At 37.9% G+C, this 17,556-nt stretch overlaps 1 protein-coding gene across 12 annotated transcripts in view; it reads left to right on the plus strand.

The window, feature by feature from the left end:
- Positions 1–17,556, plus strand: part of ehbp1l1a (EH domain binding protein 1-like 1a) — a 46,972-nt gene that overhangs the window by 3,344 nt on the left and 26,072 nt on the right. For 7 of the 12 annotated variants that reach the window (XM_048185675.1, XM_048185678.1, XM_048185676.1 and 4 more), the window contains exons 2-11: positions 4,579–4,636; positions 5,101–5,196; positions 6,073–6,126; positions 6,347–6,525; positions 8,633–8,772; positions 9,176–9,250; positions 10,356–10,604; positions 12,254–12,463; positions 15,907–16,131; positions 16,837–17,325. In XM_048185675.1, the coding sequence (XP_048041632.1) occupies positions 4,579–4,636; positions 5,101–5,196; positions 6,073–6,126; positions 6,347–6,525; positions 8,633–8,772; positions 9,176–9,250; positions 10,356–10,604; positions 12,254–12,463; positions 15,907–16,131; positions 16,837–17,325 (1,775 nt within the window). The remainder of the gene's footprint in view (positions 1–4,578; positions 4,637–5,100; positions 5,197–6,072; positions 6,127–6,346; positions 6,526–8,632; positions 8,773–9,175; positions 9,251–10,355; positions 10,605–12,253; positions 12,464–15,906; positions 16,132–16,836; positions 17,326–17,556) is intronic. The other 5 variants (XM_048185677.1, XM_048185681.1, XM_048185682.1 and 2 more) reach the window with 5 other exon arrangements.

The following is a 17,556-nucleotide window of genomic DNA, read 5'->3' on the forward strand; positions in this document are numbered from 1 at the left end:
ACGCACATTTTCAAAGTAGAATATCTGGCTGTAGAATTGTTTTTCTGAGAAACAAGTAGGTGAACTTAACATGTTTCTTAAATATCTACAAACATATTGGGGCATTTTTATGCTTTATTAAAGTAAAAATCTTACATAGAGGCCCTTTAACATTTTGGATGAAAGTGTATTTTATGGAACATTGAGTAATATATTATCAACTTTTCAGTATATTCATCGAAATGTAAGAGATTGGATAGATTTGACTAGCTGCTGTGATGATGTCATCTGACTTCTGTGGTCCTGTCTTGTCACATGACTTAATGACTCAATGACTGACCTCAGAACAGCTGTTTGATTCTATCAGTTAAATGACTCAGCAATGAATGTTAAATGTGGTCAGTGTCTACAAATAAAACAGTTAATCTCTGTAAATTGTTCTGTCTTAGTGTTATTATTTTACATAACATTAAAAATGAATGTGTAGTGTAACATTTATGCACTTAAGTTTAAACATTTCACCATCTAGTAGGCTACCTCAAGTGTAAATTGTTGTTTGTGGGCATAAAACTTGATTCCCTTCTTATGCAGTTTTATAGAGGCAGCACCGTGCTTCAGCAGCTTTATATCAATACATGTGCCATTTCCCTGTCTATTTCTGTGAACCCCATGACTCTGTCACCACGTCGCTTGGCCTCTTGCATCCATTCACACAGCTGCTGCTGACACTGACCTGCAATATGAGACCCAGAGGCCTGTGATTCTCTCTCTCCACCTTTCCTTTCCTTTATTATGACTTCAAAAACCACGTTAACATGCATTGACATAGTCTAATGTCAGTCATTTGGTTTTCATCAGTTTGAGGAAATTATTTTATAGAAGCACTTTATGTCCCTTTTATTTGACTGATCAGCACTTTTCCAGGTGTGCTATTGAGTGATAGATGTTACAGGTGGGTTACATGGGATGCCTGAAAAGGGTTCTTTATTGCAAATCATGTAGCTTTATATCCCAAGATTATAGGAACGGCCTGGATGATATGAGAGTTGCATAACCTCATATATTCACCGGCAGGTAGAAATAGTGTATGGTTGGTCATAGCTTGTACTTGTGTTATTACGTCAGTAATGTAGACAAAACACTTTCCCTTTTGTCATGTGTTCAAAACAAGTATTCAAGCATGGCTGTTGGAAAATAGCTTATAGGTCATTTGGCAAAAAACAGAAAGTGGTTAAAAATCAGACACTGGAACCAAAAACACTTCCATGAGGAAATGACATAGTTTTTGTGTAAGATAAACAGCTAATCTGATGGTGTTAGTGTAAGGAGAGACCACACCCTCCATTCAGAGAGAAAGAGAAAGAGAGAGAGATCAGTTTGACGTAAACACACACTAGGGAAATGTAGAGCAAGTCTCAGGTTATACTTCCCACAACCATGCTTAAAGGAAACCCGCCTCACACCTCAGTCATTGTAGCTTACAATTAACTTGCACTCCTCTTTTAAAAAGGTAATCTTTTTATTATCAATATAAAGTAAAATATTTATTGTTATTACTATTTTACCTGATGTCCATTTGTAATGTTAGTGGTAAGGGTTTTTTTTGCATGCAAAAAGTATGCATCAGAAATTATGCAAAAGTAATGTTAATCTCTGATTTTAATCATACAGAATAGGTATTGTTGGCGTTTAAATATGGGCGGTCAAGTATTCATTTGTCTGATGTCTGATAGTTGTGAAAGAATAGAATGAAGTATTGTTTCAATAAATGGTCTATTTGGACAAGGAGAGAAAGTTTTGAAAGGAAAATTACAGCATTTTTTTCTTAGTACAATGAACTCTTTTGTTCTAAAAGATTCCTCAAGATATGACCATTTTAATCTAATGTATTCAGTTATATTCTGTGCTTCACCAAAATCTTGGTATGGACATATTTTAAAGAGTTAATTCACCAAAAAATGAAAAAAAATTGTAATCAATTACTCGCCTCATGTCGTTCCAAACCCTTGACTTTTGTTCATCTTCAAAACACATAATGAAGATATTTTAAACAAAATCTGAGAGAATTCTGTTGCTCCATTGACAGTCTAAGCAACTACCAATTCACATATAAACACCGATCAGCGAACATATAAACCAAAGATCAACCGAACCTGCTTGACGTGCGAGAACAAACCTCATTGGTTCTTGCGGAAGCTCAAATGTGCTGCGTAACATGAGAATGAACCTCATTAGTTCTTGCGGAAGCTCAAACATGCTGCATAACACACAAATGAACCTAATTGGTTCTTGTGGAAGCTCAAACGTGCTGTGTAACACACAAGAATGAACCTCATTAGTTCTTGCGGAAGCTCAAATGTGCTGCGTAACATGAGAATGAACCTCATTGGTTCTTGTGGAAGCTCATATGTGTTGCATAACACTAGAATGAACCTCATTGGTTCTTGCGGAAGCTCATATATGTTGCGTAACACACGAATGAACCTCATTGGTTCTTGTGGAAGCTCAAACGTGCTGTGTAACACACAAGAATGAACCTCATTAGTTCTTGCGGAAGCTCAAATGTGCTGCGTAACATGAGAATGAACCTCATTGGTTCTTGTGGAAGCTCATATGTGTTGCATAACACTAGAATGAACCTCATTGGTTCTTGTGGAAGCTCAAACGTGCTGTGTAACACACAAGAATGAACCTCATTAGTTCTTGCGGAAGCTCAAATGTGCTGCGTAACATGAGAATGAACCTCATTGGTTCTTGTGGAAGCTCATATGTGTTGCATAACACTAGAATGAACCTCATTGGTTCTTGCGGAAGCTCAAACGTGCTGTGTAACACGAGAATGAACCTCATTGGTTCTTGCGGAAGCTCAAACGTGCTGCATAACACACGAATGAACCTCATTGGTTCTTGCGGAAGCTCAAACGTGCTGCGTAACACACAAGAATGAACCTCATTAGTTCTTGCGGAAGCTCAAACGTGCTGCGTAACACACAAGAATGAATCTCATTGGTTCTTGCAGAAGCTCATATATGTTGCGTAAAACACGAATGAACCTCACTGGTTCTTGCGGAAGCTCATATGTGTTGCGTAACACTAGAATGAACCTTATTGGTTCTTGTGGAAGCTCATATCTGTTGCATAACACTAGAATGAACCTCATTGGTTCTTGCAGAAGCTCATATATGTTGCGTAACACACGAATGAACCTCATTGGTTCTTGCGGAAGCTCAAACGTGCTGCATAATACTAGAATGAACCTCATTGGTTCTTGTGGAAGCTCAAATGTGCTGCGTAATACTAGAATGAACCTCATTGGTTTTTGCGGAAGCTCAAACGTGCTGCGTAACACACAAGAATGAACCTCATTAGTTCTTGCAGAAGCTCAAATATGTTGCGTAAAACACGAATGAACCTCACTGGTTCTTGCGGAAGCTCAAACGTGCTGCATAATACTAGAATGAACCTCATTGGTTCTTGCGGAAGCTCAAACGTGCTGCGTAACACACAAGAATGAATCTCATTGGTTCTTGCAGAAGCTCATATATGTTGCGTAAAACACGAATGAACCTCATTGGTTCTTGCGGAAGCTCAAACGTGCTGCATAATACTAGAATGAACCTCATTGGTTCTTGTGGAAGCTCAAATGTGCTGCGTAATACTAGAATGAACCTCATTGGTTCTTGCGGAAGCTCAAACGTGCTGTGTAACACACAAGAATGAATCTCATTGGTTCTTGCAGAAGCTCATATGTGTTGCGTAACACTAGAATGAACCTCATTAGTTCTTGCGGAAGCTCATATGTGTTGCGTAACACTAGAATGAACCTCATTGGTTCTTGCAGAAGCTCATATATGTTGCGTAACACACGAATGAACCTCATTGGTTCTTGCGGAAGCTCAAACGTGCTGCATAATACTGGAAAAGTACTGGTAGTTGCGTATCTGTCAATGGAGGGACAAAAATCTCTCACATTTCATTAAAACATCTTTTGTATTCTGAAGATGAACGAAAGTCTTATGGGTTTGGAACAACATGAGGCTGAGTAAATGATGAACTAACCTTTTATTAACATGTGTCACATGCTGTGGATGTTGGCCTGTCTTGTCTGCATACCATGATTGGTCTTTCAGTTACCTTTTTAAATAGTAGAGATCTATTTTTTTTTCTCTGATTACTCTCACATTACACACAATGTTATCATGTTAGAACAGGAACTAGAACATTTCACTTGCTCTTGAAGAAGCTCCAGCATTCCATGCAGTGAAGCTGGCTAATGCTTTCCTGTATGTGGGTCAGATGAGTAACCTAATAACCAAACTGAGTGCACATGATGGTCGCCCCCTTCTTCATGCTTAACCTCCTTACAGAAATTCATTAGAGAATTCTAAGTGTATGACTAAAAATCCTAATTACATTTTCACCGTTTCATGTGTCATTTCATATTTCAGGTCTTTGTGAAGTGCATTATAGCTTCAAGCAAAGCTTCATGCGCACTAATCAAGCTAAATGATAGTGTGTTACATTTACTTTCGGTGTAGAACAGGAGCTGTTGTTTGTGCATTGTAATGTGTTTTATTGTGTGTTGTTTGTCATTCACAGGCAGCCAGACAAACTGCGAGTGGTCTGGACCAGGCGAAACAGACGCATCTGCACCAAGGTAAGAGGAGGATGTGGGTTTTTACTGTATCTGTTTCCGCAATTATAGCTTTCAAGTACTAAATGGAGATATGACTGTGGTTACTTAACAATTATTTGTGTACAAGACAGTGTAGTCAAATATGTCAAATAAATGCAGTGAGTCAAATATGACTGAATATGACATAGAAATATGGCTAATATTTTAGTAGCTACTCGAAAAGTAAAGGTAGAGCACAGCTATAAGTGCAGAACAGCACATAACGGTTTTTCAATCATGTTTAAGGTGAGATTAGATAGTATTTTGCTGTTCAAGTCAGGATGTGTTCTCTAAATTGAATCTGGATGAATCTTCATACATTATTATTCATGATTTTGCTCATGAAAGAACATGCATAATCATTGTCCATCATTGTTAAGACTTGGGTTTTTTCATTGTGGTTTTACCAGCTTTGTTAATAGCAGTATTCTCATTGTGATCATCAGCTTCATGGCTGGCAACCGGGTATCAAGAACCCATACAGGGGGACTGTGGTTTGGCAGGTTCCTGAGAGCGTGGACATCACAGTCACTCTTTTTAAGGTACAGCAAGCATTACAATGTAAAAATAATTTCATGTACACTAACCAATCAAAAGTTTGGGGCCAGTAAGATTTTTTAAAGAAATTAATACTTTTATTCAGCAGGGACATATTAAATTCAAAACTGAGACAGTAAAAAAATAAATGCTGTTCTTTTGAGAGAATCCTGAAAATATTCTTGTGGTTTCTTGAGGATCAAATCAGCATATTAGAATGATTTCTGAAGGATCATGTGACACTGAAGACTGGAGTAATGATGCTGAAAATTCAGCTTTGATCACTGGAATAAATTACATTTTTAAATATATTAAACCAGTAAACAGTTATTTTAAATTGTAATAATATTTCACAATATTAGTGTTTTGACTGTATTTTTGATCAAATAAATGCAGAGTTCTTTCAAAAACATTAAAAAATCTTACCAACCCAGAACTTTTGAATGGTAATGTATGTTACAGGAAATGGTACCGAGCCCCCAAAGGGACATAGTGAAGGAAAGAAATATGAGAATATGAGAAAACTTTGTCAATGCTTTTGCATTCTCTCGCGAATGCAACATTTCTCAGGGGAATGCAAATGTTTTTGAGAGGGAACGCAAGGTTTCCCAGGGGAACACAAAACTTTTGTGAGAGAACGCAAATGCATTGAAATGTTTCCCCCCCTCCCATTTCATATTTTTTCAATCAGCATGTCCCTTTAGGGGCTATGTAAAATGGAGGTCATTTGTGACAATTCTTAAATATACAAATAATAAACCTGCATTTGGTCAATGTTATATAAATATTATTCAGATTCATGTCTGTTGTCCATTATTGAAATTTGAAAACATGAGGTGAAATAATGAAACCAATGTCAGCAAGTTTTTCTTTCCCTATAGGATCCAAATGCAGATGAATTTGAGGACAAAGACTGGACATTTATCATAGAGAATGTGAGTGTGTGTACTTTGTAATCTCACCCCTTTCATTAAAGGTACTGTTAGCACTTTTAACATTTCTATTTTGACTCTTTTTTTGCTGTTTAATAAGCTTATGGTTGTCGCATTTATGTTTATTGCACTTTTGCAATATTTTGTCCTACCAAGAGACAGCCTTAATTTGCAGTACACTGTTTTTAAGTAGTCTAACACCATCTCATCCTAACATCCACAGGAAACAAAGGGCCAACGAAAAATTTTAGCGTCAGTGGATGTGAACATGAAGAAGTATGCGAGCGCAACCCCGGCTCAGTTTGACCTGGCGCTTACATTAAAGCCTCTGTCTGTGAAAGTGCTGGATGCCAATCTTAAACTCACCCTGTCCTGTGTCTTCCTGAAGGAGGGCAAAGCTACGTGAGTTCAGATGTTTTCATTGTTTCACTAAGAAGGTGTGTTTCTGATCCTAGATCTGTGTGATGATGCAGAAACATCAGTCTAAGCACAAGACATATATAGTATCAAATACAATTTTATTTACTTTACTTATCTATAGTCTATTTTAGTAAGCCAGCATAGTATATTTGAGAGAAAAAGGTTCTCGAACAAGAAAAAATGTAGGGCAGGATATGATTTTATCCATCTGTAATTTTTTTTGGATGGTTGTATTTTGCTATTGGTCGATCTCACGTGAGTGACAGGACGTCCCGCTCTCGCGTCAGTAAACACATCATCAGAAAAGAGATGTCACTGCAAGAGGGAGGGAAAGTTATTTTAAAGGGGTCATGACATGGATTTTTTAAATTTGACATGGTTTTACTAAATTCGCTGGAAATGAACTTCTCAACTCCTCTCGTCACTTATGAGCATTTCCCGGTATCCCCTGAAATGTCACTATCTCTGCTCTCCAAATATGGTGTTACACGTTGTATAGAACACGTTGTAAACACACTGACATATAAACGCTGATTTTTATCAATGGGAAGCCCCGCATCCTCCTGTCAGACTAGCGCGCGCTCTGTGTAAACAAGCTAGTAGATCCCCTCAGAAGGATTCGAGTTCAGTACTGTATAGTGTAGTGTAGTATACTGTGTGTAAGTTAGTTCTGTTTATTAATAATATTTGAGAAATGTTGCTGTCAAAAGAGAAAAAAGTGGCCAAAGCTTTAAACTCACTGGAGGCTGCTAACCTAAGCTCTGCTGCTCTCACTTTCTCTCTCTCTCTCTCTCTCTCTCTCTCTCTGTCTCTCACTCACACACATACACACACACGCGCACACACACACACCCTCTCTCTCAAGCAAAAATGTAGCACCTCTGTTCAATCTTTCTGATTTTAGTAAATCTTTGTAAAAGTGCCTTATAAAATATTAATTCAAATAAATACTTTAAAATAATTTGAGCTTCAGCCTGGTTTAATAGCATTTATATATATAAAAATGTCTTTGGTCAAATTAAGCTATAAAATAAATAGTTTATCCCTTTAAATGCAGTGGATTTTGAAAAATATCAACAAAAAAACGGGCAAAAAACTTTAAAAGCGATTTTCTCAGGTTTTCAATTGGAAAAAGAGGGCAGACGACCATAATTCAAATGGGTATATCTTTAAAATCATTCAAGGTATGACTTTGACTAGGATATCATTTTAAAGCTTACTGTCTCATCTTTCCATTGATACCAAAATCTCAATTTTGAAATTTGGGTCACTGTGACTCATTTTGCTGGATCAGGTCACATTTTGATATGTTTCTTGAGGTTCACTTATAATATTAAAAAAGTTTCCTGCACAAAAAAACACATAGTCCTCAGACATGATCCATCCACTTGTTTCCAACGCTGGGATCCCTCTGAAGTCCGTACAGAGACGCAAACGACCTGTTTAAACTGAACGCCTCAAAGCAAACGTTCTTTCACTCTTCTGTTTGTCTTGTTGTCGACAGACTCAAATGCATGTGCTGAGTATGTCAGAAACTGAAGGCGCATCTGTATACTGTATCCAGTGTAGACAGCTTCAGTGATTATAATGGGTTCTATTTGCTTTTGACTTGACACTCACAATCAGTGTAATCAAATGTCAGCCATTTACCAACTGAATGCCAGTGGGCGGGGCCTATGGTGAGATGATGTATAACTATTCGTCAATGTCTTTCTCAGGAGGCAGTCAATTTGCAAATGTGTTACAGATTCCTCAATACTAAACAAGCTGTTTTACAAGCTTGATTAAATAAATGATTTGTTTATGATGAGGAGGACTTTTTAAGCTCTGAAACTTGCAGGATGTTTTAATGGTAAAAGTCCTCTTATATGTCAATATCAAGGCAAATTTGATTTCTCATGTCACGACCACTTTAATTAAAGTATACGAGGGCACATGGACAAAAAAATAATCACGTGCATGGATAAATCATTTATAATGAATACTGCAATATTATATTTGAATGTTGTTGTGGACAAGGGGGGGTTTGGAGTCAAAAAGTGTTGAGAACCACTAAGTATTAGTGCTGTATTCTGTATTGTGTATTCAGTGATGAAGACATGCAAAGTCTTGCGAGTCTGATGAGTTGGAAGCAGTCTGATATTGGAAACCTGGATGACTTCAATGACAGTGATGAAGAGGAGGACAAAAGACTGAGTGCAGCAGTGAAAATGGCCACAGCAGTAATAGGTAATACTGACACACACTCACAGTCTTATATATGCAAACTAATGTACCTTGAAGCTAAGACCAGAAGTTTGGAAACAAGTTTAGAAACAGGCATTTCCTGTTCTGAAAGGCAAGTTTTTATGCATTGTTTCCTGGTTTTAGGTGAATTGGCTGAGAGGTAGACAGCCTGGTGGTTGTTTGCTGTTTTTAGAACTGCTGTTTTTTGGCTGTGTTGAGTTGAATTTAATGTTTGTTTCAGTTTAATGATGTATTTCAGATTTAAAAGTAGCTTTGGCAATGACTGACATAGAATCTCAAAATGTTTTGTCTCATTCACATTGTAGACTCATGTCATTCTTTTCTCAAATGGTCTCTTTCTTTTTCATTCTTTGTCTGTCGCTCTGTTCTTTCGGTCTGTGCTCAGCTCCTCTTCCTCCTGCTAGGAGAATACATGACAAGGCCTGGAGACCTGCTGTAGACACAGGTCCCTCTGACACAGGTAGCTTTCTAACGGCTCTGGCTTCTTTTTCCAACTATTCCGATTTTCCATGAAATATTTCCTTAACACTAGAATATTCACTTCAAGTATTATGGGGTGTTAATATTCAGATTTTATTCTACTTGATTTGTATCATGACGGTTTAAGATTGGTAAATGATTAAAACAATGATTTTTGTTTTTCATTGAGCCCCTTTATTAAGTTACAGTATATTTTTTCATGTAGAAAAATGCACCAATTTATAAATAATACTTCTTGTTTGTTGTTTATCATTTATCATATCTATCTATCTATCTATCTATCTATCTATCTATCTATCTATCTATCTATCTATCTATCTATCTATCTGTATATTTGTCTTTCTGTCTATCTAATTTTATAATTGTAAAATATAAACATTTAGTAAAAATATAATTGTATATGTTTCTTATTGTTTATATTTTAGATTTATAATATTTTATAGATAAACCATGGGTATTTTTGTATAAATGTTGTGCTTGTAAAAGAACCATTTCACCCCTTTAAGTAATACAAATCCAAAATACAAATTTTACACTTAAGTGCACTCAGTTGTATATTAGTTTAGTTGTGTATTAATTAAGCACAATATTATTACTACTTCTAAAACCCAAAACCAGAAATTTAAAGAGATCATGAATACCACGCCAACCATTTCAAATCTTTCAAAAGTTTCACTTCTTCTTTATGTTTTATTAGAAGCTATAAATAAGGTAGGAGAAACAATGCATTTTCTAACTCGTGTTGCTATACAGCATTTGGGCAGACTGAATTGTTGGGCCTGTTTTGTATCTGTCAGAGTCAGAAAGTGGGTGAAATTGCATAACACACTCCCATGACCTCAGCATACCAGCGATCATAAGTTCATGAATGTGAGAGTTTATCTGAGATCTGCATCTCTTCCTGGTTTCTCTCATTTTCTTCTCTTCTGAATTATTCCTTGCTCATTTGAGTTCCTCTTTGTCTTTGTGGATTTTTTTTTTTTTTTTTTTTGCAACCTCTTAACTATACTTAAATAACTACACATCCATTCTTACTTCCTCTGTTTTTGTCTGTTCCTCTCCATGATCATCATCATTTCTCTCAGCTCATTTTGAACCGGATCGGATGAGCTGTTCCTTCATTACACCTAACGTTCCTCTCCAGTACCACCCCCTGTCAGTCACCGCTCTTGACCCTTCTGCCCCGCCCCTCTCCACTTCCTGTGTTCAACCCCTCCGTGCTGCAGGCAGTATCCCGCAGACACGCCCCTCCCCGTACGCCTTCACTATACCTGCTTTCACACGCGCTCATCCACCTGCCCTGCCCAAAATCTTCCATCCGCCGACTGGCTCAGGTACAAACACTCATCCACCCAGTGCAATGCAGCAGACCCTCACACATCTGTGCTGGTCTCCATCGCTGTACTGTGTACATGTCCATACCTCATAGATCATCCACAAACTCACTCTACTGTAATTACTTATTTTCATCATTAATATTTTTAGATAGTTTGGCTTGTTTTAAAGGTGCATTAAGCAAGTAATTACAAAAGGTTTTAGACCTAAAGAAGCAAATAGTACCATGGAAGCACATTTTTTCCTTATAGACTAAATAAAATAAAATAACTTTATATACCATGGTTTAAAAGTTTGGGGTCAGTAAGATTGTTTTATTGTTTTTGAAAGAAGTCTCTTATGCTTATGAAGGCTGCATTTGTTTGATCAAAAATACAGTAAAAACAGTAATACTGAGAAATATTATTACAATTTAAAATAAATTTTTACATTATATAATATTCTAAAATGTCATTTATTCCAGTGATGGCAACGTTGAAATTTTCAGTCCAGACTTCAGTGTCACATGATCCTTCAGAAATCATAGTATGCTGCTTTTGTGCTCAAGAAAAAAAAAAATTATTATAGGTTTTATTATAGGTGTTTTTTTTTCAGTATTGTATGAATATAAAGTTCAAAAGAACAGTGTTTATTTAAAATAGAAATATTTTGTAACAATATACGTGTCTTTAGTGTCATTAATTGTATTAAAGGTGCTCTAAGTGATGTCACGCGTTTTTAGGCCAAAACATTTTTTGTCACATAGAGCAAACATCTCCTCACTATCCGCTAGCTGCCTGTCCACTGAACACACTGTAAAAAAACACGGTCTCTGTAGTCGGCACAAGCTCTGAAAACGGCAATAAAAACAAACTGGTGCAGCCTGGACCACGAAACATAATAAACATGCTCCAGCCAATAACCGACAAGAATGATTTTAAATGGGCGTTCATAACTGTTTTAGGAAACACCGAGGGGAGGTGGAGGAGGAGGAGGAGGAGGAGGGAGGGTCTAGCTAGCCTCTGTTTTGTTTGACAACACTTCGAACGTCAACAGGAAGTTACTCCACCCAGGATCACTTAGAGAACCTTTAATTAATAAACTGTATTAATTATTTCTTTAAAAAAAATCTTACTGACTCAAAAATTTGGAACCATAGTGTATCTCATAAAGTCTCTAAGACAGCTATTTCTAAATAACGCAAGAGATATAAACAAAGAATTAATTAGAAATTTCTGTTTCTGAAATTGTTTCTTATTCTGTAGAGGTATCAAGCGTGGAACATTTATAAAAGTACTTTTTTTTTTGTTTTGTTTTTTGTTTTTTGTTTTTTACATATTTGACTTCTAGGTTAATTAAAAGGAGTTTTAATTGACTTTTGGAAAACTGCCCCATAAAAACAACAAATGAATTTTACAACTGCTGTTCAAGGAAGCAACAGCCTGAATTTCATCAAACTCGCTATTTATTCAGCTTCTGACTTTTACCATTCCTGCCCTGTCACAACTTGATCTAATGAACCTTATTTACGTCAATATGATGGGTGTTTTTGCCTTCATTAAAACACACAGATAAACAGATTTACAAAATTTGTAGCTTTCTTTTTTTCTTTTTGTTATTTTTTCCTTCTATCTCTTATCATACTGTCATTTTTCCTTCTTCTTTTAAGTTGCCGTATCTGTCACTCAAAGGCCATCTGGAGGTCTTGCTAACTCTGAGTTACTGGAGAGCAGTCGCTCTGCTGAGGGCAGTGCAGTCCCTCTCCCGCGGCCCCTTTCTTTTCTTCCCGGGATTAGCACACCCTTCTCTCTTTCCTCTTCTTCTGCTCAGTCCTCCTCATCCCCTCAGCAGACCCCTCTACCTGATGTAACCCAGACAGGTAATGAGTGCTGCCCGCAACTCAGAAAAGATGGTTGCTGTAGCTTGTAAATACAACCCGAATTCCAGAAATTTTGGGACGTTTTTTAAATTTGAATAAAATGAAAACTAAAAGACTTTCAAATCACATGAGCCAATATTTTATTCACAATAGAACATAGATAACATAAGTGTTTAAAGGGAGAAATTTTACACTTTTATCCAATAAATGAGCTCATTTCAAATTTGATGCCTGCTACAGGTCTCAAAAAAGTTGGCACGGGGGCAAAAAATGGCTGAAAAAGCAAGAAATTTTGAAAAAATTTAGCTGGGAGAACATCTAGCAACTAATTAAGTTAATTGATATCAGGTCTGTAACATGATTAGCTATAAAAGTGATGTCTTAGGCTGCGTTTACACTGGCACAAAAAATCCGATCTTTTGCTCACATCTGACACAGATCGGAATTAGTTGCACACGTGTAAACACAAAAATCCACACGAGATCCGATTTTTTCGCATCCGATCTGAGCCACTTCCAAATGTGGTTTTAAATCTGATACATATCCGATCTCTGGACATGCGACCTACGTCTAAACACGCATATATCCGATTCCCATTGGAATTCCATGCCACCACACGGCGGCGATGGCGGGACGTTTGCTTACTAAAGGTAGCTTTAATGTTGTATTATGAAGCAGACATGCCTGTATGCACTTGCACCAAAAATTTGCAGCTTTATTATTGAGGGGGGAACTTTATATGTCTAACGTTATCTATTTTTCTAGAAAGAAATTGCGCACACACACATACATTCAGCAGCTGAATTTCAACCTTTGCCCAGTTAATTTAAAAGAGACCGCTGTGTTGTTTTTCTTATAAGCCAAAAGCTTCACTGTAGCTCTCTCTCTCTCTCGCGCGCGATCTCTCTCCCTAGCTCGCTCGAATTCGTTAAAAAAAAAATGGAATTCTAAAACTGATAACTGTAGATAAGATATCAAACGCAAATTACCTTTATTTTCCAGACTGTATCCGTTCAGTCAGAATTCGCGCTGCAATACATCCATGACACTGACAGTTGTTAACTTATCCATTCAGGTAATCATGACCACCTGACGTGAAATATAAATTATTTTAATTGCACGGCCATTCAAAACCAGAGGGTCTGCTATGTGCATGTAAAACTATCGATGACAATCATTTTGGGGCAGGAAGTAATGTAAACACAGATATCGGATACCAGTCGCAACTAAAGTGAATGAACACACTGGCCAAAAAAATCGGATATGGTCAAAAGATCAGATCTGTGCATTAAGACTTGCAGTGTAAATGCAGCCTTAGAGACGCATAGTCTCTCAGATGTAAAGATGGGCAGAGGCTCTTCAATCTGTGAAAGAGTGCATAAAAAGATTGTGGAATACTTTAAAAACAATGTTCCTCAATGTCAAATTGCAAAGGCTTTGCAAATCTAATCATCTACAGTGCATAACATCATCAAAAGATACAGAGAAACTGGAGAAATCTCTGTGCGTAAGGGACAAGGCCGAAGACCTTTACTGGATGCCCATGGTCTTCGGGCCCTCAGAGGACACTGCATCACTCATCGGCATGATTGTGTCAATGACATTACTAAATGGGCCCAGGAATACTTCCAGAAACCACTGTCGGTAAACACAATCCGCTGTGCCATCTGCAGATGCCAACTAAAGCTTTATCATGCGAAAAGGAAGCCATATGTGAATATGGTCCAGAAGCACCGTCGTGTCCTTTGGGCCAAGGCTCATTTAAAATGGACTGTTTCAAAGTGGAAACGTGTTCTATGGTCAGAATTTGTCCAAATTTAACATTCTTGTTGGAAATCACGGACGCCGTGTCCTCCGGGCTAAAGAGGAGGGAGACCTTCCAGTGTGTTATCAGCGTTCAGTTCAAAAGCCAGCATCTCTGATGGTATGGGGGTGCATAAGTGCATACGGTATGGGCAGCTTGCATGTTTTGGAAGGCACTATGAATGCTGAAAGGTATATAAAGGATTTAGAGCAACATATGCTCCCCTCCAGACGATGTCTATTTCAGGGAAGGCCTTGTGTGTTTCAGCAGGACAATGCAAAACTACATACTGCAGCTATTACAACAGCATGGCTTCGTTGTAGAAAAGTCCAGGTGCTGAATTGGCCTGCCTGCAGTCCTGATCTTTCATCTATAGAGAACATTTGGCATTAGAGGTCTGCGCGGGACTGTTTTTTTCATCCCGCTCCTGCAATGGTTCTATTCTGCACGAACCCTCTCCCGCCTAAAATTCACTCTGTGTTCACCCGCTATCCGCATATAGTGATTTTCTTCCTGACCCGATGGGTCCCGCTAAAGATCGTTTCCAGAATCTCGCGTTTAAACTTCCCCTAAAGAAAGAGAGTGATTGGGGATAATAAATATAAAATGTTGCATATATACAAGATTTGTTATTTGTCTATAATGCTGTCAACACCCTGAAAAAATGTCAGAGAAAAAAATGTTAGCTTACTAGCTATACTGCAAAATGAAATCTTTTTTAACATCCACGCATGAACAGAATGACGCTGACTGACGACCATTTCAGAACGTCTCTCCTCCAAAATCCGCAGAGGTTGAAATCACAAAGGTTGAATGTTCTCTGAAGGTGCACTCGCAGACCTCTAATGCAGAGAACATCTTGCCAGGTTTCTCAGGACAGGGAACTGGTGACTGTGTGAATGCCACACAGCATCTCAAAAGCATCTCGGGAGCGACCGGGTTATTGTCAGACCGCCCGCTCCCGCTTAAAGTACACTATAGTTACCAACCACAATCTGCCTTTCATTCAGAATTTAATCCCGCGCAGCAAGAAATCTTATCGGGTCCCGCGGTTCACGCTGGAGAGCCGCGGGAATGCAGACCTCTATTTGCCATCATTAAATAAAAAATATGTCAAAGATGACCACAAACTCATCAGCAGCTGGAAACCTATATCAGGCAAGAATGGGACCAAATTCCAACACCAAAACTCCAGAAACTCATAACCTCGATGCCCAGACATCTTCAAACTGTTTTTAAAAAGAAGAGGAGATGCTACACCATGGTAAACATGCCCACGTCTCAACTATTTTGAGACCTGTAGCAGGCATCAAATTTGAAATGAGCTCATTTCGTGCATATATTTTTAAAATTTCTCAGTTTAAACATTTGTTATGTTATCTATGTTCTATTGTGAATAAAATATTGGCTCATGTGATTTGAAAGTCTTTTAGTTTTTATTTTATTAAAATTTAAAAAACGTCCCAACATTTCCGGAATTCGGTTGTAATTGTTTTGTAGCTGGCATACTTTTGCTTATTTACACTTGGTCTTTCATTTTTTTAAAACTTTACCTGTGCTGTAGTTGCTTTGTCTTGCTTCCATTTGATCTTGTTTTCTTCATTCTTCTCCTGTCTCATCATTTTCTCCCCTAATTTAGCCACTCTATCTGCTGCTCGTAGCAAGACCTGGAGACCTCACAGCTTCCCCTCTTCACACTCCTCCCCTTCTGTTTTTGACCCATCCTCCTTTGAATTTGGCTCCTCCGCTCATGATTCAATGACTCTACCTGCACCACGTCCCTCAAAAATATATCGGGCCTCATTGGCTGAGCCAGGCTCCGCCCTCACAAAGCCTACGAGCATGCCCTCTGCCACTGAGACAGGTACATGAGGCAAATGTTCATATTTAACACATTTTCAGATTAGATGGCATTTGGTTTTAAAGTTAGTTTTGAACCACACTTTTCACGTTCAGTACCTAACAATCTGAAAATTATTTAAAAAGATGCATATTTGATGGTAGGACCCCATGAAATCAAAATGAGAGATTCATAGCTTTTAGTCCATGTCTGCTTTGAGGCCATTTATATACTTGTATACTCCTAAAACTTGGACCAAAATTTCCAGATACATTACCTTTCAAATCTTTGGGGTTGGTAAAATGTCTTTGAAAGAGATCTCTTATGCTCATCAAGCCTGATTTATTTAATCAAAAATGCAGTAAAGCTGTGATATTTATGTATCTCTTATGGAAATATGGACCAAAAATGTTGGTGAATTTCCATAATATGAGCTTAAACATACCACCTCTTTCCACAGAAGCAAGTAGCCGATGGCTGTGACATAAACTAAAAGCTACTGGATATTAAAAAAAAAAACATGAACGGGGTCTTTGATTAAATATTTTAAACACTTACTATTTCCCTTCTCTCTCCTTTTACATATTTTGTTCAACTATTATGTTAACATTTTCAAATCAATGCTAACCATACCTTTTTCTTTCCTCTTTTTCCCCTTTGTTTCCCCATCTGTTCATACATGCACTCTGTCATTCACCAACCTCTGTTATTTACCATGGTCAACACCAGCATCTTGGCAAAAAGAGTGGAGGTCTCCCAAACTGCACCCCACTCTGTGTCCTGCTCCCTTCACCTCTGCAGAACATATTAACCAGCAGCGTCATCCACCCTCAATTAATCCCTCTCTGCCTGCACAAACTTCTTCCTTAATGAATGCCCCCCTTCCCACATTGTCTTTATCCCATGCGCTTCCTCAACCAATGGATATTTCCACTATTACTCCCAATCCTGGTGCAACATCTCAAAGTGTAGCTCCTTCCTCTAAGATGCTCAGCACTGAGTTTGTCTCTGCTTCTTGCTCTCAAACCCTGTCAGCTTCTATCCTCCCTCTTCCTTCAGCATCATTGGTTTCTCTCTCTATTGCTCCTGCTGCTTCATCTAGTTCTCCATCCACCCCTTATCCCTGTGTTTCTACTCATCTCGCTGTTTCTGATGCTCCTCTATGTTCCTCTCCTGATGTTGGTCCTGTGGTCACAGCATCTGTTGTCTCTGAGCCAGGTAGAGAACAAACAAACACTCTAGGACAACTGTTCTGAACTCGTTTGCATGTGTTAAACTAATGAAATGATCAGTTTTCATCTTTTGAGTTTAAGATGAAAAAAAAATCATCTGCATTGTGTAGGGTTTCGGATGCCTTTTCAATGGAGCATGAATATTGTGAAAACTCTAATACTCACTGTCTGAGTCAAAGTTCATAATTTTTAAAGGCATATTTTCAAAAATGAAAAT

This window comes from Megalobrama amblycephala, linkage group LG3, assembly GCF_018812025.1.
Source record: "Megalobrama amblycephala isolate DHTTF-2021 linkage group LG3, ASM1881202v1, whole genome shotgun sequence".
Taxonomy (NCBI): Eukaryota; Metazoa; Chordata; class Actinopteri; order Cypriniformes; family Xenocyprididae; genus Megalobrama; species Megalobrama amblycephala.